We start from the raw sequence: 24,827 nt of genomic DNA, 5'->3' as shown, positions 1-24,827 counted from the left end.
GATGAATAAACAGAATGCATCCTGAGTGACGTGCGTCTTCCTTCTAGACGGGGAAATCCTTTACACTTGTGCAAAGAGCGATTTAAGAAGATTCAGAAGCTTTGGCACCAACACAGTATCACGGAGGAAATTGGACATGCACAGGAAGCAAATCAGACACTGGTTGGCATCGACTGGCAGCATTTATAATTACTTCACTACCAAAAACAGAAACTTGGAGTTTTATAACCCAGTTGGCTTTTCAAGAAAGAGAATAGGAAATAAATTCTACTGAATTTGGAAATCAATTCTTTATTTAAGCTTTCCTTCCTAGTTTTGTTTTCATAGTTTCTGGCTCCAGGGACTGATGAAAATCACCTTCCATCAGCGGATTTTCTTGCACTGTTTGCTGTGTCCCTCAAACGTAACTGCTTGAGTTTTAGGATCCAGCGAGAAGCACTCTCTTCCCCAGCTGGACACGACCCTTTGTGGGCATGTGACTGTGACCATTCCCAGTAGTCTGAGCCATGTTACATTACTGATCACAAGGAACTCCAGGCCTGAAGCTGATTCGACAGCGGCAGGAAAAAGTCTCTGTGGTCTCTCGGGGTCACACTTCTTGGTCCCTTTCAGTGACTCTCACCACTGGGATTGGGTCGCTGTCCCCTCCGCTGACGGGACCCTACCTCTAAGAGCAAAGCAGTGGATCTTGAAAGCGGCAATCCCTTGTCTCCATCGCTGTGAGCGGGTTGGGGCATGTGTGCACCTGTGGGATGAAGGGGAGAGGCATTTGCTTCGTATGCTGAGTGGTTTTCAGGGCTATAGAAGTTGGGTTTTTTTTGTTACATGGTTTTTTGGTTTTTGGTTTTTGTTTTTGGCAAGACTTTTGGCTTTGAGAGAAAAACTCATTTTAAAGGGCTTTTTGAAACCTTAGAATATCCTAATTTTTCAGACAATATATTCCCATTTCTAAGACTAAACCGAGAGATTGTATGCATCCTGAATCAAACACTAGGAGAAAAAATTAGAACTCGGTGTTTTGAGGTTTCCCTACCCCTTCCAGCATTTCCTGGAATAGATGAACTGCTGTTTACCTGCTGGCTCACTTAGTACATTCCTGGGACAGCCTGTGTGCCCAGGCTTTTTATTATTTTTAAACATTATTGTTCTTACTAAGAGGTGCCTTCCCAGAATGATAGCCACTTAGTAAAATAGCTTTTAACTCTTAATACTACACAGCCACTCTCGTTTGATACATGTGTGCTGAGAGCTTGAATATCCACAGAGAGTGATGGCAGATTTAGTGGAGGAATACATTCTGAGCCTCTCCGAGGTGGGGCTAAGGGACAAATGAATCATAAGAGGGTCTTGGATTTTTTTAGCCAATGAAAGTAACCCTTTCACTCAGTCCGTTTGGAATTGCATCTAAAAGTTCTGTTCCACTCAGCTTTGCATACACTGCAGTAAACCCAGGAGGAAGATCAGGATTCCAGACTTTAGGCTAAAATAAGTGGGAATGCAGAAGCCACATTCACTGCTTCTTCCACGGTAGTGTGTGACAGGAACCCATCCTCTGAAAGGATGACCTTAACCCTTTTTGCTTGGGACTGGCTCACCCAGCTGAGAGGAGGACCAACAGGAAGAAAATCCAACTTAGGACCCAGCACTCTCCCCTGTTTTCTGGCCTTCTGTTCATAAGATCTGAGGCTGTGGATGGCACAATGATTTTAATGTTTATTTTGGCCTTTTTCACATCCCCATTCCTTTAGCGTTAAGTCCAGCTTCTTTTGGCTTTCTCCATATCTTCACCAAGCTTAAAGTAAGTCCAGGTTCCCTCTCTGTAAATGGAGTATAAACATTTTTACCAAATCATAACAATACTCTGGCTTTCAGGAATGACTTCATAGAAGTCTGTTGTTAGCAGAGGGTGTCCCTGGATTTCATTCTCTGAGAATGTCAGGGAGTCTGATGAATTTACATGAAACAGCAACACACGCACTCTTCCAGTTTCTGGTGTGTGCATCATTAAGCTAATTGTCTTCCCTACCTAATGAATCATCTTAGTTTTTATGATTTTTTCCGCATGTATTATGTTTATTGTAGAAATGTTTATATAACATCCTTTCCATATCAGGGAAAATCATATCTGTTTAATAAATTGGCCATAACTTTAATATCTGTGGACATCTTGTAAAATTTGGAATGTATCATATGTAAAAAGTTTAAAGATATCCAAATAAATGCTTTAGGTGTTGACATTACTTTGAGTCTGCCTACATTTTCTTTGTTTTGTTTCGCACACTTAAATGCCATGGAAATGTTCCCCATGTCACCTTGCTACAAATAAAGTGGAACATCTTTATTAGCTTGAAAATTAAGAGGCTTATATTATTAGTGTCAGTTATGGCCATTAGCCAAACCAACTTGACCTTACCAGAGAAAGCTGGATCATCATTTCAGCTGATTAAGCTTCATATTCATTGGCTGCAACAGCTCGTGAACTTCTGAACCATTTTGAACCTCGAATCACTGGGGAAACAGAGCACTCAAAGTCTCTTCCAGGTATATGACCTGTCTTCAGGTTTATACTCTTCTTGCTCTTTCTTCCCTGGTAATCTTCAGGTCCTTGTTCTTACACACTCCCCAGACATTCTCTGCTTATGAGAGACACGTGGAGGAAGGAAGCTATGTCCTTAATTTGCAGGAGAGTCATTGCCTACAAGAACTCTGCTGTGCTTTTCAAAATCCTCTTAAAACAGAAGGCATAAACTAAGAAAGCAAGGTTTCCATGTGTTCTCCCTGTCTTCTAGCTTTTAATGCTGCTCCCAGCTTACTCTCTTCCCTGGTCCAAATGTCAGCAGTTCCAAGGGTCATTAAGCCCTCTGACACACTCCTTGCTCTGTCCTTATTCTTGTTTTTTTTAAGTCAAGTGTATTAAGGTATTTTACAAATAGTAAAATTCATCCTTTTTAATGGACAGTTTTATGTATTTTAACAAAGGCATACAACTACTGCTATCAAACAGAACAGTTTTGTCTGCCCAGGACGTTCCCTCAAGCCCCTTTTGTGGTCACCTTCTTCCCCGGTCCTGACCCCCAGACAACCACTAATCTTCCTGTCCCTTTGTTTTGCCTCTTCCAGAATGTCCTATAAATATGTATCACATGTAGCCTTTTGAGCCTGGCTTTTCTAAGAAGACTAATGCATTGGAGAGTCATCCGTGTTCTTTATGGTTGCTGAGCGGTGTTCCACTGTGCAGATGTTTATGCAGTTATCAGGTGTGAAGGACATTTGGGCGGTTTTTGGTGATTATGAAAAAAATGAAAACGTTATTGTGCAGGTTTTTGTGTGAAACTACATTTCCATTCCCCTTGGTAATTAGCTAGGAATTTTCTCCTTCTGTCTTAACCTGCTGTATTCCGTCTTTGCACAACATTCTCTAACTTTGCTGTTTATATTCATCCTCTGTTTGGAAGGACAAAACACCATCAGAAGTTAAAAGACTGATGTTTCCCCCTCCTTCAAGCAAATCTCCTGTCCACTGAGGACCAGGAAGGCATCCCTCTCCCCCTGGTCTTCCATACCATTCGCCCCCACATTCCTGTCCCTAACACACGGTGCTGCTGGCTGGCCACCCTGTCATCGGGAGCCGTGTTCTCCTCTAGTAGCAAGTCAGAGACCCGAGTTGTCTTGGTCTCCCTTCCCTCCCCCACTCGGCCCTGCTCCTGGCTAAGCTGCAAACCTGCTGGCCTAGCATTACAGGTGCCCGGACAAGGAGGGAAAGGGGAGCGTGCCGAGCAAGCACCTAATCTTATTAACCTATATTGAGGTTACTTGGGGTTTATTTGCTGGTGGTTCAGTCCTGGGCTTGAACGTGTTGCAAGAAGCTATGGGTTCTTGAACTGAAGCCACAGATTCCAGCACACTTGTCTTCCTAAATGTTCAAAATAAGCAGCTAGTACCTACTTCTTCACTCTGGAGAAAGTGTTTTAAAAGTGGAAAAGGCCTAATGTGCTGTCTTACCTCTCACCCTGCCCCAAGGAAGGGCTGCCAGACTTGAAAACCTGGTTGAGTCCCCTGGGAGAAATGAATTTATACTGGTCCCAGGAAAGCCTGAGGTTAGACACAAGGAAGACCCAGGTCAGAGTCTTGTTGGCCACTACCTGAGAAGCCCTGTGAAGTGCAGCTCGCCCTACGTCTGCTTAAACCAACTGGGGATATTTATCATAGGGTCAGTTCACCCTTGGTCCTCCCAGCAGCTCTCAGATTCTAAGGTTGCTTACATCTGCCCTATAACCTGGCCCCACAGAGACTTGTGTTTCCTTGTTTGGGAAAATACGTTTTGACCAGAGCAGGGAAAAATGGTTTGGAATTTTCGCTTAAATCACTAAACTAAGATTCCACACATGAAAATATTAAATAAATTCAGCTCTGGTCTGAACTGGTCAATGTAGAGAATATTTGGGATAGCCTTATAATCAGTGTTCTTGCAGATGAGATGGTGAGAGGGAGAGGTGATGCCCTGACTGGTAACCATGCTTCCCTTTAGGGTCAGGTTCAGTTGGGTTTTGTTAACAAATACTGGCTAGAATTGGGAATCATGTGATAACATACAGTCGAATAGGCTAAGACAGTGTTTAACACAAGTGATTTTCACACAATATAATTTTTAATGTCTATCGTACAGCTGTTAACAGCACAGTTACACATGAGCCTAGAGCAGCACTTCCTCGATGATTCTCAGCACTCCCGAGGGGAGAGAGTTCCAGGACCCTTGTCAGAGGTGGCTGACTACCTCAGCATTTTCAATGTGGACCATTCTTTGGTCTCAAGGAGACTCCAAAGTCTAATTAAATTAAACCTGGGGCCAAAGTCTGAGAGTGTCCAAATGTTTGTTTTGTTCTGGTTTGGTTTTTTGGGGGGGTTTTTTGTTGTTTTTTTTTTTTAGTATTTATATATTTTTGAGACACAGACAGAGCCTGAACGGGGGAGGGGCAGAGGGAGAGGGAGACATAGAATCTGAAGCAGGCTTCAGGCTCTGAGCTGTCAGCACAGAGCCCAACACGAGGCTTGAACTCACGAACCCGTGAGATCATGACCAAAGTCAGATGCTTAACTGACTGAGCCACCCATGTGCCCCAAGAGCAAGAGTGTCCAAATGTTTTAATGCCTGGGAGAATGAGAGCCCCAGAACATGCCCCAGGCAGCACCCAAAGTCTTATTGTCTCCCCACTGAACACTCAGCACAACAATGAAGCCGTTCTCTCCTTCCCCTAAAAGCTTCCCTTTTCTCTCTTCCCTGAAAGAAGGTAAAATTTCTCTTGGAGTCACTAGCTCAGGAAGATGGACTGAGTTTCAAAGAATCTTTAATACAGAGGCATTCCAGAAATACTGCTTTGCAGGATAGGTATCTGGGGAAGGAAACAGGAAGAAGCTTCCAGAGGATGCTTTGCCCTCCACTGTAGACCATTAGTGTCACCCGTGTGGGCTGTTGTGGCCACCTGTGTGGGTCTAAGAGGAGAGGCCCAGTGTCCAGAGGGTAGACTCTTGTCTCATTGTTACTCCTCTTCCAGTGAAGAGCAGCCACCTAGTCTAGTGCTTCCACAGACAAGCCAAAGGAGGTCACCTGGCACTTCAGGGGCGTGATGTTGCCGGAACAGCCAACAACCTGACTTCCTCAGCCCATAGCTCACTCCAGGCTAAGCGAGGGCATGGGGATGTGACACAGAGTAGCCTTTAACTATGTTTTTGGTGAGGAAAATAATCCCCTGTCTTTAAGTTCTCTTGCCCCATGATTGAAGAATTCCTCTCGTGGGCCCTCAGTGCTTTGGAGAGCCCATTACTCTTAGAAAAATATAACTATCCCCTGCCCTGCACAATTACACAAGCAAAATGGCTGTCCTGTCAGTCTTGGCATTTAAAAACAGAAGAATGACGACATGGCCAGTACATTTTTCAGACTCCTGTGCTTATGCACCAAGTGACACTTTGGATGTAGAATGAAACAACTTGGAGCCTGTAATGGCAAACTCTTAAAAAGGGGAGTTGCCCTCAGTGCAGCCAGTAGTAGCCTCAGGGTGGAACTGAATTCATGTGCTATGAAGAGTGATCCACTGAGAGGCGCCCTGAGTCCACCATGAGGGCATATCGGGAAGTAGTGGGCCTGAGCCAGGGCTCATTCACTAATATTTTAAGTCATTCAATAAATGTTTGCCAAATGGTTTTAGGGACCCTAAACTTTAAATCCCACCATCAGAAAGAGTCTCTGTAGTAAGATGGCTGCCCTCCTTGGGAGATTCAGATTGGATAAGTGGGGTATCCGCTTTCTTGGAGTCCGCTACTTCTCAGTGTTCAGGAGGGGAGGGGGCCCAGGGCCATCAGCCAGCCTCTGGGGCCTGGCCTGCGTCTGCACCCTCGGCTTCCACCTGGTTACTCTTGCCCAGCTTTTTCAAGCTCTCCAGAAAGGCCTTCCAAGTCTCCGACACGCTCTTTTCCAGAAGCCAGCCCTCACTCTCGCACTCAAGGTCTTCGGGGTTCGACACACTTTCCAGTGCTGTGTGCAGGTAGCGTAGGCCAATTGTGATGGACACCTGGTGGGGAGAAGAGACTTAGAGGAGGTCTGGGAGAAGTAGGTGGGGACTGAGGTTGTTAGGAAACCCTGGAAGCCACCAGCCTCTTCACCCCGGGGGCCCTTCGAGTGTGACAGGCTCTGCTGAGTCTGGGTTGGTGAGGGCCTGCCCACCAGCCTGGCCTGGTGCTCAAAATAGCTCTCTTTTCTCCAGCCTCATCTCCAGCCCTATTCTCCTGCCTTTCTGGCCACCCTGGGCTTCTTTGGGTCCCATCCACACTTTCTTCTCACCAGCCTTTACCTCTTGTTGTTTGCCTTAAACGTTGTTCCTCTCCACGCTCCCCCTTCAATTCAGCTTCAGCCCTCAGTGAGTGACCCTGCTACCCATTCTGCCTCCTCTTTCTCTCCAGTCTCACCCGTTCTGGGGGGATTAGTCCTAGGTTTCTCCTCCTTGCACCCCCATCCCGTTCCTAGCACATTGTTTGGCACATATGAGGTGTTGGGTAAACTATTTGCTAGACAGAATTAAAAAGTCACCTCCTTTTCGGCAAGCAATATTATCATATGTGGTTTCCTTCTACTTCTGCTATTTTGATTAGTGTGGGGATGAGTGGGTGATTTGTTTGCGTTTGTTCACCAGCAGTCGCTGTAGCAGGCTGTGGTGCCAAAATGCCTGGGTTCAAACCCCAGTCCTGATACTTAGCCAGCCATGTGGGTAAGAAACCTCAGTTTACTCATGTGGTTTGCAAATTTTCAGATGGAGTGTCTCCTGCCTCTTGTGCATGCTGTGACATGTCAGGATGTGTAGAGCATTGTACGTGGTACCCAGTAAGGATGAATAGATGTGTCAGCTGTAATTGGTTATTAGTGTGGTAAGTACTGTTTGCATCTTTCCAATGTATCGTGTTACCCTTTGTTTCTACATAGATTCCCGCTTCACTCTCTTACATTTCTCCTTTCGTGGTATAACAAACTCTGAGCTGGCGAGGCCTGCTCATGGAGACCGTCCACCCCCGATGCATCTTGTTCACTCAGTCTCCCAGCCCATAGAACAGCACCCGGTGGTGGTAGGGCTTCAGTAAACATCTACTAAATGAATGCTATGGGAGCACTTTATAATTGCAGTGGTGGATGGCATTAGTGATTGATGTTTTAGGTTTTCGTTATTGTCATTGTCCGTTGAAAGTTTAATATAATGTTTATGGTGAAAAAACTCACCTCCTCCAGGACGTCCTCCTGGTGTACATACTCCTACTCTGATTCCCTCCTCCTTTCCTGAAGTAGGCCCACTGCTGCATTATGAATTTTGCACTTGGTCATGGTCCTCCCTTTGGTTCATGAGTTAGATGTCACCTCCTAACTGGATTGTGAGGCCCAGGAGAGCAAGGCTCAAGCCAGAGCCCTATCTTACTTTAGCCATCCTCATGCCCATCACAGAGCTCTAACTGAAGGCCTCAGCTAAAAGTCAAGAGCATTTACTCCCTGTTCCCAGTGAGCTGGTCCTCATCTCATACAGTCACTAGCTTCCTGGAAAGGCGAGGAAACTGAGAGGCAGCCAGTGGAACCCTGTTTTCCCACTGTTAGCCTTTCAGTCTTTTCACGGGTTTTCAGGGTACATGAGCTTCTGACCTTCCAGCAGTAAGCTTCTCACCTCGCTCTACCCAGTCATTCCCAAGACTGTGCCTCAAGTAGTCAACAACCAGTAAAACGTCATTCATTTGCCTTGACATGAAAAGAAACCCTCCCTTCCCCAGCCAGCCTACCCCCAGACAATACAGTACCTGCAGTGTGATGTGGTGAGTTAGAAGTAGTCATCTCAGCCCAGGGCACAGCTACATGTTAAATTCCATAGCACTAAGGGAGCGACTTACTTAAAGGAAACTTTCAGTGAATCTCCTCTAATGGGCAAACTTTCCCCACTGATATTTCTGGTTTTGGACTTCTGGATTTTGGAGTGGATTTTCTGCTGCCAGCTGAAAGCCAGAGCCCCTGAGTCACCCTCTGTACCACCTTGGTTTACCACTCACAAACACTTGCTCTCATTCAGCACCCGGGACAGCGCCCAGCACTCAGGTGTTTAAGAAATAACTCAGATAAATGAATGAATGACATCTTGCTACATCCCAAGTTCTGTACAGAGAGGAATTAAGCCTTATAGGTGAAATCAGATAAATCCACAAATAGTTCGAATAACAGGTAAATTGCTACCAGAATCTTGAGAGAAGCACAAATCCAAATAGCTCCCATTTCCTGGACATAATACATATCACCCCCTGTTCCCCCCCAGGAATCCCAAAGCTAAGTGCTGTCGGTCCCATATAAAGAGATGTTAAGTAACTTTCCAAGACCCCAGACTGAAAAAACAAAGGCACATGATGAACCTCTAAAACATGCAAAGTGAAAGAAGGCAGACAGAAAAGGTCACATATTTTCATGGCATTTATATAAAATTTTGTCCAGGATGGATAAATCCACAAAGCTGGAGCACAGATTAATGGTTTCCAGGGGCTGGAGGGGTGGGAGGCAGGGGGGCGGGAGATGGGAAGTACGCTGCTTAATGGATAGGAGCTTCTCTTTGGGAGTGATGGAAATGTTTTACAACTAGATAGAGGTGGTAGCGGATGTTGTAGTAGTTGTACAACATTGTGAATGTACTAAATGCCATTACATTGCTCACTTTAAAATGGTTCATTTTCTGTTCTGTGAATTTCACCTCTATCAATTATTTTTTGAGTGACAGGAAAGAAACAAAAAATAGTAGAGGTGCTGGGGTTTAAACTTAGGCCTGCCTGCCTCACCCACAGCAAGGCTGAGGGCTGCTTCTGAGGAGAGAGGCAAGCGCCCCAGGCTGGGCCCCACCCATTAAATCCAAAAGGGGCATGTGACCCCCACTCCCCTCGCCCCCAGCTGGCCCAGAGCCTACCTCAAAGAGCCAGACGAGGAGTGTGACGGCACCCATGGAGTTCATGAGGCTGCCGTAGTAGCTTAGCAGGGCGGCCCTGCAGCCACGCACCCACAGGTTGAGCTCCTCTGTCTGGTGGTTGTAGCTGTAGTGAGCCGAATTGTTGGTGAGCTGGTACTGAATGCAGGGCCGTGGCGAGTTGGGGTTGCAGCAGCTGAAGGGAACACCATCCACCAGGTATCGCCCGTCCACATTGCTCTTGATGCGACTGGAGGAGAAAGATTAGGGGCTTCTCAGACTTCTCACCAGGGGCCAGTTCCTCCCATCCCACAGCTCTGAAAAGCTGTAATATTCATTCATCCATCCATCCATCCATTCATTCGTGAAATAATAAAGGCACCTACTATGTGCCAGCCACTGTTCTAGAAGCTGAAGGTGGAGAAATGACACTAGAGAACCAATGTCCCTACTTCCTAGAGTTTGTGTTCTTGAGGGTTGAGACAGATGATAAACCAAGAAGCGAGTAAATAAGGAATACAGAAATGCATCCAACCATGCTTTGTACTGCCAGGCCCCTGCATGCAGCAATTTCTTGGAACCATGTCAGCCTGGTAGGACAGGTGGTGACTGGAACAGGACTGCCTAGCATTCGTGGCCAACAGCCTTTGCCCCCCAGCCCCTCTGCAACCTTACCTCTAAAAAGTCACTAGGGACCAAGGCTCCCTCTGGCCAGATGGGTTCTGTTCAGTATATATTTCCAGAAGGCCTGCTGTAGCCCAGGGCCTGTGCAGGGACAGGGAATGAGACTGGAAACAGTTACAGTCCTTGCCCTCAACTTGCTTGCTGTCCACAGTGAACTCTGCCCCTAGCCAGGTGGGATCTCCTTACTCACCTGAAGGCTGCAGCCCGTATTACTTTTGCACTTCCATTTGTAAGTATATATTTGGTTAGGGTGCACCATACATTCATGTGGGTTCAGAATTCAAAAGGGGCAGACATCTTTACTCTGAAAGTTCTCCCCATCCTCATCAGGCATCTGAGTGTGTCCTACCTGACCTGAGTGAGGTTACCCAGGTGTCTTTATGCACCAGAATTCATCAACCTGCACACTTAAGATTTGTGCACCTAAGTGTATGCATGTTATCTTGAATCACAAGGTTTTTTTAAGTTGCACAGACTTTTACAAACATGAGAGTAGAAAGTATAAGAATAGAAATGTAATTATTTAAAATAGAAACTATAATTCCAATTCTGGGTATCTATCTGAAAAAAATGAAAACATTAACCTCAGGGGCACTAGCTGGCTCAGTCAGTGAAGCATGCAACACTTGATCTCGGGGTTGTGAGTTCGAGCCCCACATTGGGTGTAGAAATTACTTAAAAATAAAATCTTGAAGAAGAAAAAAAGAAAACATTAAATCAAAAAGATACATGCATCCCTGTGTTCATTGCAGCATTATTTACAAAAGTCAAGACATGGTAACTACTTAAGTGTCCATTGATAGGTGAATGGATAAAGAAACTTTGGTACATACACACACATACGCACACGCAAGGGCACACACACACACACATTGGAATATTATTCATCTCTATAAAAAGAAATCTTGCCATTTGCAAAAATGTGGGTGGATCTTGAGTACATTATGCTAAGTGAAATAATAAAGACAAATACCATATGATCTCACTTACATGTGGAATCTAAAAACAAACCAAAGAAAGTTGTGGTTGCCAGGACAGGTGTGGGAGATGGGCAGAATGGGTGAAAGTGGCCAAAAGTCCTGGGGATGTAATACACAGCATCGTGACTATAGTTAATAATGCTGTATTGAAAGTTGCTAAGAGAATAAATCTTAAAAGTTTCTTATCACAAGAAAAAAAAATTCTGTAACCTGGTATAGTGATAGATGTTAACTAGATGCATGGTGGGGCTCATTTTGCAATATATGCAAATAGCAAATCATTATGTTGTATCCGAAAACTAATGTTGCATGTAAACTATACCTCAATAATAAACATAAATAATAGAAACTGTTTTCAACATTCATTGAAATGATAATTGCAGTGTTTAGCTTCGAAATGTCCATGTTTTTGTTTTTTTGTTTTTTTTTTAATTTTTTTTTAATGTTTTTATTTTTGAGACAGAGTCAGACAGATCGCAAGCAGGGGAGGAACAGAGAGAGAGGGAGACACAGAATCCAAAGCAGGCTCCAGGCTCTGAGCTGTCAGCACAGAGCCCGACGCGGGGCTCGAACTCAACAGACTGTGAGATCATGACCGGAGCCGAAGTCGGACGCTCAACCGACTGAGCCACCCAGGCGCCCCTGAAATGTCCATGTTTAATCTCCAACTCATTCTTGTCCCTTGGCCTCCAGATCCCCCCAAACTGTAGCCAACTGTCTGTCCTTCTAAAAAGACTTCATACCTGATAAGCAAACACAGATTCTGCAAATGTTTTTTTTCTTCTTGTTTTTTACCCAAATGATAACGTCCTGTGTTGAACCTTTCTTTTTTCCCTTAGCAGTATCTTAGAGATTTTTTATATCTATCAATAGAGAGTATTCTCCAGGTTTTTAATGAGCTACACAGTATTGCCGTTGCACAGATGGTCCTGGGGCACTAGTCAGTTCCCTACTGATAGATGTTTAGGGCTTTCCCAATCTCCTGTTAATTTAAACATTGTGCATATTGTGGCTATATCTAGAGGGTAAATTCCTAGAGGGGACATCCCTGCATCAAAGTGTGGATCCATCTGTGACTGCCCTAGATCCCTGCCATATTTCTCCCTGGCGTTTGTAGAATCATACCCCCAACAGACATGCACAAGAGAACGTACCCTTCATGCTGTACCCACACGGGTTCGATTTTTGATCTTTGCCAACCTGAGAGATGAAAAATAGTATCTCAGGGTTGTCTCAATTGCCATTTCTCTCATTACGAATGAAGTTGAGTATCTTCTGATATGTCGAAGAGCCATTTGTGGTTCCTTTTCTGTGAACTGTTGATCAGTATGATTAGGACTTTAGGAAGGTTCTGTACAATGTGGCCTCCTTGGTTCCAGAAAAGTCCTCACCTGGGTTCTGGTGACCATATTTCCAATGGTCTGCAGTCCCTGACCTCTACTTCCTAGACAGGACCCCAGCCGAGAGAATGGGTGATCCTGGGTGCACAGGACACCTGAACTTACTCCCAGCTCATCCCTCTGGACAAGGTCCTTACCCTCTCTGGGCCTCAGCTCCCTCATCTGTAAAATGGAGTTGACATGAGGATCATATGAAGGGATGTGTGTAAAAGGTCTTAGAAACGTGGCTGGCAGATAATAAGTGCACAGTGAATGTGAACTCATGGCTGAGGCTGGGCAGGGTGGAGGAACGAGAGCCTTCACATGTGCTCCGTGTGCCCTCAGGCAACAGCTGTGGCAATGGAACAGACCATTCAACACCACTGGGCAATAGTCACTTGTGATCGGGTGGCAGGGTCTCTGCCAACTGTGAGGAAGAGGCTCTGAGAGGCTTCTGTGAGGATAGCAACCATGTCTGTGAGGGCAGAGCTCACCCCTGGCCTGAGGCCGTATCAGACATTTGTCACTGGCTGAAGTGGTTGCTACTGAAGTACTTACTTGAGCCCAACTGAGTGCACCAAGAGCACGGTGGGAGCAGAAACCACTCTGCTCTCCCCCTGCAGCCCGTAACTCGGCACCTGGCGGTGGGGCCCGAGGTGGTCCCGGGTGGGAGGACTGAAGCAGAAGGGCTGTCAGTTTGGGTCTCCTGCCCCCCTCTTGAGGGGCCAGTAGTCCCTGGACACCTCAGCAGACAGTAGTCTCCCACCGATGACCAGCCCCGGCAGGCCTCTTTGAGGCTGGGGTCTCCGAGCTCAGATGCTCTTCGTCCCTCTGCCTGACCTGAAGGCTGTCCCTTGGGCCTGCTCCCAGCAGCACAACATCCCACCTGGGCCATTCCCAATGTCCCCGTGAGAGGAGTGGGTATAGTGGGAGGAGCCAGCCTTTGAGTCGCAAATCTACATTTCTGATCTGTGGGACTTCATCCTCTGGACCTGTGTGAGGTGGGGATAACTACAGCCCCCTCTCGGCAGCCGTGGGGAGCTTTAAATGAGGCAGTGTGAGGAATGTGCTTGACACAGGCCCTCAGAGAAGGCCCCATGCAGAGCCACCTGGGCAGGACCTTGCAATCCACCAGATTGTTCTATGGAGGCAGAAGTGGTGCCCTGAGCAGGGCAGGGCGGAGCCTCACCCAAAGCCAAACAGGAAGTGGAAGACCAGCCCACAACAGTTGCCCACTCCTCCCCTCAGAGTTTTTTCAGAGCCTCACAGGTCTCTCTCCTATGTGTTGGCTTTTCTATTTAAACTTTGTGAGAAAGCGTGATTCCCTCCCTTGTTCCCTGTCCCAGAAACCCTTTCCTGTCCACCATTCTCTCTCCTTATGCACTCTCAGGTGTCCCTAAGCTGGGGTAAAGCCTACAGACTTGCCCCATACATAGTACATGTGTATCTGAAGTGAAGGCCAGGCCTGCAGTTGTGTGGGCTGAGGCCAGGAGAGGCTCTGAGCTACTCTGCAGGCTGGCCTTCTGGAGACCACTTATCTTCCCACCTCACCTCACTCACTGCCCCAAATGGGGAAGCCACCTTGCTAGTCTCCTTAAGGCAGAGCCGTGTCTCCCCCCCCCCCCAAACCTCCCCCTCGCAGACTGGGGATTCCTCAGGTCAGGGCTTGTCTTGCCTCAGACTGAGGCTCCCTGAGGACAGGGTTGTCTCCTGCCTCAGACTGGGGCTCCCTGAGGGCAGAGTTGTGTCTCCTGTTTGTGTCCTCCCTCAATACCTACAGTACTTTATATCCAAAACAGGTCCTACCTTAATCAAGACCCTTACAAGCCCTGGTGAGCCCTGAGCAGAGCAAGATTTGTAGCCTGGGAAATACTCTGATATAAATAGCCAGCTCACCACCTAAGGAGCTTTGTCTTAAGAGGGTGAGTGGGGCCTTAATCTGTGGTTAGAACCAGGACAAGCACTGAGTAAACAAGGTGATTCTACTACGGGAGAGGGAGGGCTATTTCTAGAATTGCGGGACTCCAACAGATCTCAGGCTGGGGGTCCGGGGAAGCCACAACCTCCATGAAGCCAGGCCTGCCTCCCCCATGCTAACCTGGGTCTTCTCCTCAGGGAGCCCCAGCCTGAGGAGAAGACACACCCCTGCCTCAGGGAGCCCCAGTCTGAGGGGAGACACAGCCTTGCCCCTGGAGAGCCTCAAGCTGAGGGGAGACACAGTCCAGCCCTCAGGGAGCTCCTAGCCAAGGTCTAGTCTTCTTGAGATGTCTATAAATTGTTCAGGAAGAGTGAAAGGAGCCTGTAGCCTGTAGGTTCCCTGGGTGGGATGAGAATGAGAGGGCTTGGTGCCAGCTTTTCCCTCAGGCTGAGGGCTCGAGGCCAAGCCCTCCTGGCTGACGGTTTCTGGTGCCAAGGCCTTTTACCCCGAGACACTAAAGCTCTGCTTATCCAGAAAGCAATGGAGACCTTGAAAGGAATTGTCATAAACTAGCTGAAGACTTCATGTCTCTCCTCATGTGATGCAGTAAGATATACACAGGGCACCCTAGGAAGTGTTCTTGCCAAAACCAAACCTGAATCCAAGCACACCTCAGCCCTGACTATTGGCTTGTGGGGGAAACACAGGGGACTGAAGAACAAGTTAGATGACACCTCTTGGCTGCAACTGCTCAATCCAGAATGTGAGGAACGAACTCTTCAGAACAAGTGGCCCAGTTCCTCCAGTACTCACATGGCTGGACAGTAACCGTTACAGAGAAAAAGAGATGAAAGAGATCAGAGAACCAAATGCAAAGTGTGGACTTGGTTTGGATCCTGATTTGAACAAATCAACTGTAAAAGATACTTTGAAACAATAAGAGAAAATTGAACAGACCAGATATTAGATGAGATTGCTGCTGGTTTTGTTGGGCATGATTACTATTGTGCTTATATCAAACAAAAACAAAAAAGCAAAAAACAAGCAAACCCTCTGTACCTGTTAGAAATGCCTCCTAAAGTATTTATAGGTGAAAGGAAATGAAGGTCGGGATTTGCTTTAAGATACTCAGAGGGTAGGGGCGCCTGGAGGGCTCAATCGGTTGGGTGTCTGACTTCTACTCAAGTCATGATCTCACGGTTCATGAGTTTGAGCCCCGTATCGGGCTCTGTGCTGACAGCTCAGAGCCTGGAGCCTGCTTGGGATTCTGTGTCTCTGTCTCTCTCTGCTCCTCCTCTGTTCATGCTCCATCTCTCTCTCTCTCTCTCTCTCTCTCTCTCTCTCTCTCTCTCTCTCTCTCTCTCTCAAAAATAAACATTTAAGGGGCACCTGGGTGGCTCAGTCGGTTAAGCGTCTGACTTCAGCTCGGGTCATGATCTCGTGGTTCATGAGTTCAAGTCCCACGTCAGGCTCTGTGCTGACAGCTCGGAGCCTGGAGCCTGCTTCGGATTCTGTGTCTCCCTCACTCTGCCCCTCCTCTGCTCGCTCTCTCTCTCTGTCTCTCAAAAATAAACATTAAAAAAATAAAGTAAACATTTAAAAAAATAAATAAGTAATAATTAAAAAAAAAAAAAAGATACTCAGAGGGGATAATGTGTCTTTGGAAGGGGGATATAGATGAAACAAGAAAGCGAAAATGTGCATATTTGTTGAAGCTAGGAAAGGTGTACATGGAAATTCAGGATAATCTCTCCGCTTTTGTGAATGCTTGAAAGTTTCCATGATAAAAGTTGAAATGCAATAAAATAAAAGAAGCGCTGGCTGAGAACTCCAAATCTGTGTCTCGATAACTTGCTCTGAAGATTCAGTCGCATCCCTGGACTCTGCTCCTCCCTCCGAGGGCCTCCCCCAGTTATAAGGGAGCATCTCCCCACCCCCAGAAGCACCACGCCGGAGCCAGTGAGAAAGTAAACACAGAAGGCAGAGCAGAGCCCAGCCTCGCATGCCCAAGGCCGTGGGGAGCCTGGGCGGGATCTCTGGTTCCTATGCGGCTACCTCGTGATTTTCTGAGACCCTGGCACAGAAGCACTGGAATCTAGTCACGATCCACAGAAGTTTCTCAAGCATCTCTGCCCACACCTTCCAGTGTCCCTCTGGAGGAGGACAACATGGAGGACAAGAAGGGGTGAGAGGGGACAATGAGGCGCCACCCCCAAAGTGGCCTGGAGAATTCGAAGTTTCGGTCAATTAGGGCATAGATTCATTTAACAAGGAAACTGTACAAGGTGACTTTAACATCGCTGCAAAGCAGCACAGCAGAGCGGGAGGAACAGAATTAGAACCTGGCACTCCATACAGTGGGAGATTCTTTGTCATCGAAAGGAAGGAAGTTCTAACAAATGTGGCAACCTGGTTGAACTTGGAAAACATTATACCAAGTCAAAGAAGCCAAGCCTGGGGCCGCCTGGGTGGCTCAGTTGGTGAAGCTTCTGACTTCGGCTCAGGTCATGATCTGACGGTTTGTGGGTTCAAGCCCCATGTCAGGATCTGTGCTGATGGCTGAGTTTGAAGTCTGCTTTGGATTCTCTCTCCCTCTCTCTCTGCCTCTCTCTCTTTCAAAAATAAACATTAAAAAAAAAATTTTTTTAAGGCCAAGCCCAAAAGGACCAATATTCTGTGATTTCATTCAAATGAGATATCCAGGAGAGGGAGGTCTATAGAGACAGAGAGGAGATTATAGAGCAGGGCCATGGAAGCTAGGGAGTGAAAGCTGGAAGGTACAGGGTTTCCCTGCCATGTGATGAACACATTTTAAAGTGGACTGTGGCATTGACTAGTGGCACAGCTCTGTGAAGAGGCCAAAAACCATTGAATCATCCACTTTAAATGAGTGAGTTGTAAGGAATGTGAGTATCTCAATAAGGCTGGTTTGTAAAAATGTACCCGCCCCCCTCCCCACCGCTGAGATCTAACCTGAGGCTCAGATCTTTTATCTATCAAATAGAGATGACAATACCTGCAAAAATTACAGACGCCCCAGAGAGGGGTTTTGTGCAGAATAAATGTGGGACCTGGCAATATAGTGATAAGGGGCAGAATAGGGGGGTGGGAGATGGCCACTGGGCTTTTTGAACCTGGGACCACTGGAGGGGTGAGGGGTGGGGAGGTTGTCAATTCTTATAAAAAGCCTTCTGGGGCGCCTGGGTGGCGCAGTCGGTTAAGCGTCTGACTTCAGCCAGGTCACGATCTCGCGGTCCGTGAGTTCGAGCCCCGCGTCGGGCTCTGGGCTGATGGCTCGGAGCCTGGAGCCTGTTTCTGATTCTGTGTCTCCCTCTCTCTCTGCCCCTCCCCCGTTCATGCTCTGTCTCTCTCTGTCCCAAAAATAAATAAAAAACGTTGGGAAAAAAAAATTAAAAAAAAAAACCCTTCAATTGATATTGTTTAGATCAGGAGCCTTCAGGAAACAGCCCTTGATCTTAAAGATTCCCTTGAGAAATCTCCAAAAACCAGCCACCCCTCCATGCTTGTTGGGACCACAAGCTCCGTGCTCAGTTTCCTGGGGGACCAGTAGTGGGGGGCATACCTAAGGAGGTCCTAGGGAGCCCTGTGGGCAGGAACCCAGCCCTGCTCTCAGGAGCTGGACTGGAAATGTTCCCTGTAGCCCAGTCCAGCGAGGTGTACATGGTGTGAAATGGGAAGAGATCCCCCACAGCCTGCAGGAAGGACCAGAAGTCATGGGCACTAGGCACTGCCCATGTGCAGGACCAGTGTCACTGGAGGATCTCGGTGCATTTTCTGCAGACTTCCCACCCTCTGGCCAGCTCACTGCTCCTGGGATCGCCTCCCAGAGTCCTCAGGGTCAACCAGGAGACTGAGGCCCACCCCAGCCTCTTTGTTGGCCTCTCTGAACTTGGTGGTGAAAGGAAAAAGAGAAAAAGATTAAGCATTCCTTTTATTTTATTTTTTATTTTTTTTAACGTTTATTTATTTTTGAGACAGAGAGAGATAGAGCATGAACGGGGAGGGGCAGAGAGAGAGGGAGACACAGAACCGGAAGCAGGCTCCAGGCTCTGAGCCGTCAGCCCAGAGCCTGATGCAGGGCTCGAACTCACAGACCGCAAGATCGTGACCTGAGCTGAAGTCGGCGCTTAACCGACTGAGCCACCCAGGCGCCCCTGAAGCATTCCTTTTAAAAAATCTTGGTGGAAGGGGCGCCTGGGTTGCTCAGTTGGTTGAGCGACCAACTTCAGCTCAGGTCATGATCTCGCGATTTGTGGGTTCGAGCCCCGCATCGGGCTCTGTGCTGACAGCTCAGAGCCTGGAGCCTGCTTCAGATTCTGTCTCCCTCTCTTTCTCTGCCCCTCCCCTGCTCATGCTCTCTCTCCCTCTCAAAAACAAATAAACATTAAAAAAAAAAATCTTGGTGGAAGATGACCCAACTCCCTCAACCTGCCCTCTTGCTAGGCCCCACCCTTGCTTCTCTTTGCTTCTGCTGCTCCTGGATCCTCGCCCTGAGGGTGCTGCTGAGAAAAGCCAGAAAAAGGTAAGTGCTTACCACTTCTCAATGCTTGGCCTCTCAAAAAAAAAAAGAAAGAAATACACTTTGTATGGTTCAGGGGAGGATTTGGGGAGTCAGCTTTGTCCGGTAAACTTAATAATCCTCCTAAGTAAAGCAGTGAAGATAAGAACAGGAAACAATTTGAGCGTCCAGGGAAAGGGAGGGAAAAAGTGCCTCTCCACGTTGTCTCATTCATTTCTTCCTTCCTTCTTCCCACCAACAGATAAAGGTTGTGCCAGCGCTGGCCCTCAGGCAAATCCAGCCCCATGAAGCTTTCTAGACACAGCACCAAGGAGCCTGCCCTCGCTTACAGGTGTTGCCCACTGTCATTAATGTGAGAGTTTGTGGGACACAGTGAGGTGGTCCTCTCCCTGCAACAGTGACCCTATCAGGCTGTACCCTCAGCAGTACAGGAGTGTGACTGTAGGTGAGGCATTTCAGGTCTACCATTGTATCTTGAGACCAGCTTTGTGGCAAGTTAAAACCAAGGTACAGTTTCTTCCCGGAAGCTTAGCCTAAGGGAAGTAGGAGAGAGACAGAGGGGCAAAAGCCTCAAAAGAAGCTTGGTATTCTAACAGAAGCAAAGAAGAACAACCTAAGGTCCTCCCTGAGTATAATATGATGCACCAATTAAACATGATCATTTTAGACAAGTCCTGGATGACATCACTTGCATGTAAAATCTGAAAAGCCAAACATCTAGAAACAGAGGCTAGCATGGCAGTCGCTGAGGGCAGGGAGAGGGAAGGGAAGAGACTGGTCAAAGGTTACAAACTTCCAGTTTTAAGGTGAGTAAGTTGTGGGGATCTCATGTACGGCCTGGGGATCATAGTTAACAATACCGTATTATGTGGGAATGCAAGCTGGTGCAGCCACTCTGGAAAACAGTATGGAAAAAACTAAAAATAGAACTACCCTACGACCCAGCAATTGCACCACTAGGCATTTATCCACGGGATACAGGTGTGCTGTTTCGAAGGGACACATGCACCCCATGTTTATAGCAGCACTATCGACAATAGCCAAAGTATGGAAAGGGCCCAAATGTCCCTCGATGGATGAATGGATAAAGAAGATGTGGTATATATATACCATGGAGTATTCCTCGGCAATCAAAAAGAATGAAATCTTGCCATTTACAACTACATGGATGGAACTGGAGGGTATGATGCTAAGTGAAATTAGTGAGTCAGAGAAAGACAAAAATCATACGACTTCACTCATATGAGGACTTTAAGAGATAAAACAGATGAACATAAGGGAAGGGAAACAAAAAGAATATAAAAACAGGGAGGGGGACAAAACAGAAGAGATTTATAAATAAGGAGAAAAAAACAGGGTTACTGGAGGGGTTGTGGGAGGGGGGATGGGCTAAATGGGTAAGAGGCACTAAGGAATCTACTCCTGAAATCATTGTTGCACTAGATGCCAACTAATTTGGATGTAAATTTAAAAAACTAAAATTAAAAAAAAAAAACAATACTGTATTATGTACTTGAAAGTCGCTAAGAGAGTGGACCTTGAATGTTCTCGCCGCAAGAAAGCAATGGCAATTATGTGCCATAATGCAAGTATTAGCTAATGGTAGGGTGGTAATATAAGTGTATCAAATTAATGCCTTCTGCACCTTGACCGTACATAATGTTACTTGTCAATTATATTTAAACAAAGCTGGGTGGGGGGGGCATAATTGTTTTGGACATTATGCAAATACTATATTATCAGATTACCAAATGGGGTGCTCAGTTGTATTTATACCATGGTTACAGTATTTATTATGTAAGTGTTCAGGTGACTGAACAGGAATGTGGAAAAATGAAAGCCATTTTCTTTTTTGTGGGTGAGAACCTGGCTTGAATTCCTTTTCCTGTTTTCGTTTCTCTTAATGTTGTCACCATATTTTCTTGTGTAACAGAGAAACTGTTCAGGTCACTGGAGTTAAGATAGTTTCACTCCAACAAGTTGGTATGAAGCATGGAGGTGGGGGGTTTTGTTTTGGGGGTGTTTTTGTTTTTTTTTTTTGCTTTTAGTTTGTAAGATTTTATTTTTAAGTAATCTCTGTACTCAACATGGGGCTCAAACTTACACCCTGAGATAAAGAGTCTCATGCTCCGATTGAACCAGCCAGCTACCCTGCATGGAGGTGGTTCTGATCAAGCTTACGGTTTGACTGAAAATTTAGACCTGCCAACCACTGAGAGTAGAGCAACCTGGAGAATTTCTCTGCTCTAGGACAAAAGGAGATTTGGGGATTACGGAGAGATTCTGTAAGTCTCTCCAATGACAAATCGGTGCAGAAGGCAATCAAGGAACATGACAGGAAAAAAATGATAGCTCTTTCTTATTTGCTCACAAAGGCTGTTTGTACCTTCAGCTTCTCCTCCTCTCCCACCCCCATCCCCAGGAATTCTGCTCATCCCTCCTGGGGCAGCTTGTGCAAATCATGCCACCTTGTGCCGTCCCTGCAGGCCTGTCACCTCGGAAGGGCAGAGCCATTTATAAGCCTCTCCTTAACTAGGGATTTGTAACAGTAATCCTCACCCACGGAAAAAATAGAATCTCAAGCAATGACCTTCAATCTGACTTCCCTTCCATGTGAGGTGCAGCTAAGCTAGCCATCTGGGCTTCGTGGGTGTTGTCCGGGCTCCGGCCATGCCCTGCTGTTAGTATGCCCGGCACCCTGCATGCAAGTTCCCTTGGACTTGCCCGCCTTACTCAGGAAAGCCATTCGGACCCCTCGCCTCAGCCAGGGAAGGGGTTGAGCGGGATGGAAAGAAGAGGTAAAAGAAAAGCCAGTGTCTCAGGACCGGCTGCCCTTTCCCTAGAAAATGACCTGAGACCCACAACGGCGAGTCTCTTGGGAAGAACAGTGTGCTGGAGTGAGCCGCTATCACCTCTAGCACAAAGGATGAGTTTCTCTGTTCCTCACCAGTACCTCCCTACATCACACTTCAGGATTTTATTTTTACACACACCACAAATACTTCAGAAACTTTATCGCCTCACACTATCATGATTCAAGAAATAAACACCAGCAGGCATTTAATAAGCACTTGCTGTATGCCAGACGCTAGACAGAGCTAGGAGGTGACCTCCAAGATTATCTGTTCCAGGGGTGCCTGGCCAGCTCAGTTGGAGAAGCACGGGACTCTTGATCGTGAGTTTGAGCCCCAGGTTGGGTATAGAGATTACTAAAAAAATTAATTAGTTTAAAAAATTATTCCAATGCCTTCATTTTAAAGATGGGCAAGGAATGGGGCGCCTGGTTGGCTCAGTCCGTTAGGCGTCCAACTTCAGCTTGGGTCATGATCTCGCGGTTTGTGGGTTCAAGCCCCACATCGGGCTCTGTGCTGAGAGCTCAGAGCCTGGAGCCTGCTTCAGATTCTGTGTCTCCTTCTCTCTCTGTCACTCCCCCTCTCCTGCTTTGTCTCTCTGTCTGTCTCTCTCTCTCAAAAGTAAATAAACACTAAAAAAAAATTTTTTTTTAAATGGGCAAGCAAGAATCCAGAGTGGCAAGCCACTCACCCAAGATCACAAGCTAATTTACAGCCAAATTATACAGCCAAACCTACAGCCTAGACTTCCTGACTGCCCTGTCCTCTGCTCTTGCCACCACACCCAAGGACGAACACCTTGAGAGTGGATGCTGGTGTCAGAAGGTTGGAAAACAAGGGAACTCACCAGGGAATTTAAGCTTCTGGGACTGAACCCATCAACATCAAGTGAACAAGACAAAAAAGCCAAATAACGTCTCAGTAGATGTCATCTATGAGTGCCTCATCCCTACGGTATGAAGTAGACACACATGCCTGGCTGGGGCTTCCTCCCTGGAGACTCCTGTCCAAGCAACTTATATAACTTGACACCTTCCTCCCACCTTAGCCGGACATTAGGTTGAGTGTATGATACCGCCATCTTTATAGGTCAAAAATGTTAGCGTATTGGCAATTTCATATGGGCCAGCTGAATCCAGCCTCACACACACAGTACTAAGTCGTGCACACAGAGCACCCCATGGGCCTCCGAGTCCCCAGCTAGCTCTGACCCCAGGACTGGAGAGCACTCACTCTTTGACTTCTTTGGAGGAGAAGTCCAGGTAACGATTGCTGATCCACTGAATCTCAAACCAATCTCGAAAGCCATTGTTGCCGCAGCATTTGAACTCGATCTGTAGCAGGTCGATGGTCTTCTTCATGAAACACCGGCCGGGGGTGTCTGTGTCTCGGTAGTACTTCATGCCATTCTTGAGCCCGTGGGCCAGGGTGCTCTCCAGGGAGCCCCGCATTAGGAAGCAGCAGAGGGCCACCAGGAAGAGGACAATGTTGAAGAGGACACAGACGACCAGATACGACTTCAGCCAGGGCTTCCACTTGGCATACTTGGAGGGGTCCAGGGCGTCATAGCAGATCTTGCCAGCCAGAGAGTTGAAGACGCAGGACAGCACCCCCATCCCTATCAAGGAGTTGGGCACAAAATGGCTCTCTGAATTATTCATCACATCACTCCTCTTCCGCAGCTCGATCTTAAGGAACAGCCCTAGGCTGAAGATGACGATGCCAGCCAACACGGAGAGCCAGTTCATAAGCCAGAGCCCTTGGGCCAACTTGACCCGCTTCTTCTGGTCAAACTTGACTTTCAGCAGCGCCATACTTGCTGGGTGCAGTCTAGGCAGCTTCCCAGGACACAGCAACCACTCCTGACCTTAGTGAGCCCGGGGGCTGAAGATTCAGGGCCTTGGGAAGGGAGCAGGTGGCCCACGCTTCAGGGAGCTGCTCCGGGAGCTGCCCATGTTGAGCCCCTTAGCCCGGGACCCCCGTTAACTCAGTAGTGGTAACAGGGGCCTCAGAGTCGCCGCTCATGAAGGGGCCAGTCTCCGCAGTGTTGCGGCAGCGTCCTTCCCAGCCAAGGAGGGAGAGCCTGAACGCTGCAGATTAAAAGTGGGGTCCACAAGACCTCACGCTAATCTCTTTAGCCAGCTTCATCCCATTAGATAAAGCCGTGCTAGTTTCAGAACATGGCCAGAAGGAGCTTCCACGAACGCCCCGGAGCAGAGAGCTCTGGGTTCAACATGAAGAATCAGGAACAGAAACAAGACTGGCCAGGGGAATGGGCTCTCCCTGAGGTCTGGCTCAGATCACGGGTCTCCCCAGAAGCCCGTTTCCAGGCCAAACTCCTTCAAATCTGAAACTTTCTATGAGACAAAAGACATTGTCATCCTAGTTGAAAAAGAAATGACAGATTGTAAGAAAACAGTAAAAAAATAAAAAATTAGTAAGCGTTTGTTTTTTTAAAACCCCCACAATTGCACAGTCAAAAGATCAAAAATTGACTGGCAAAACAGGTAAAAGACAGGAACAGATGATTTATAGCAGGCAAACTTGAAAAGTCCAATCTGGAAAAGATGTTCAATCTGAGTAGAACACAGGGAAGTGCAAGTAAGATAATAATAAAAGACCAAATTTGATCCATTGGATTGAGCATCTATCAAAATTCTGTCACCCAACAGTATAAACAAAAATAATAGAAATGGAGATAGAAATGATGAGTCTGTAATTTTTTTTTTAATTAGCAGATTTTATTTCTTAAGGCAGTTTTAGGTTTACCAAAACCAAAAAAAAAAATTTTTTTTTGAGGGGCGCCTGGGTGGTTCGGTCAGTTAAGCATCCAACTTCAGCTCAGGTCATGATCTCACGGTTTGTGAGTTCAAGCCCCGCGTCAGGCTCTGTGCTGACAGCTCAGCGCCTGGAGCCTGCTTCGGATTCTGTGTCTCCCTCTCTCTCTGCCCCTCCCCTGCTCGCATGCGCGCTCTCTCTCTCTCTCTCTCTCTCTCTCTCTCTCTCT

The 24,827-nt window shown here is 46.9% G+C and overlaps 2 protein-coding genes across 6 annotated transcripts in view; one reads left to right on the top strand and one right to left on the bottom strand.

The window, feature by feature from the left end:
• UBR2 (ubiquitin protein ligase E3 component n-recognin 2) overlaps positions 1-2,240 on the top strand; it is a 123,854-nt gene extending 121,614 nt beyond the window's left edge. For all 5 annotated transcript variants that reach the window (XM_049653246.1, XM_049653247.1, XM_049653245.1 and 2 more), the window contains one exon: positions 48-2,240. In XM_049653246.1, the coding sequence (XP_049509203.1) occupies positions 48-189 (142 nt within the window). In that variant the 3' untranslated portion in view covers positions 190-2,240. The remainder of the gene's footprint in view (positions 1-47) is intronic.
• Positions 2,241-6,356: 4,116 nt separating this feature from the next.
• On the bottom strand, positions 6,357-23,634 carry PRPH2 (peripherin 2). The gene is made up of 3 exons (XM_049653257.1): positions 23,054-23,634; positions 9,471-9,717; positions 6,357-6,569 (listed from the first exon to the last, which is right to left on the bottom strand). The coding sequence occupies exons 1-3, from the start codon at positions 23,632-23,634 to the stop codon at positions 6,357-6,359; spliced, it is 1,041 nt and encodes a 346-aa protein (XP_049509214.1).
• Positions 23,635-24,827: the final 1,193 nt, after the last annotated feature.

This window comes from Panthera uncia (assembly GCF_023721935.1).
Source record: "Panthera uncia isolate 11264 chromosome B2 unlocalized genomic scaffold, Puncia_PCG_1.0 HiC_scaffold_24, whole genome shotgun sequence".
Classification (NCBI taxonomy): Eukaryota; Metazoa; Chordata; class Mammalia; order Carnivora; family Felidae; genus Panthera; species Panthera uncia.
This window is presented reverse-complemented; position numbering and strand designations above follow the sequence as displayed.

Excerpts from the sequence above, each read along its gene's own strand:
- PRPH2 (XM_049653257.1), bottom strand. The coding sequence starts at position 23,634 with ATGGCGCTGCTGAAAGTCAAGTTTGACCAGAAGAAGCGGGTCAAGTTG. Across the intron at positions 9,718-23,053 it reads TCCTCCAAAGAAGTCAAAGA|TCGCATCAAGAGCAATGTGG; the intron begins GTGAGTGCTCTC and ends TTTCTCCTCCAG. Across the intron at positions 6,570-9,470 it reads TCCTCGTCTGGCTCTTTGAG|GTGTCCATCACAATTGGCCT; the intron begins GTAGGCTCTGGG and ends TCTCCCCACCAG.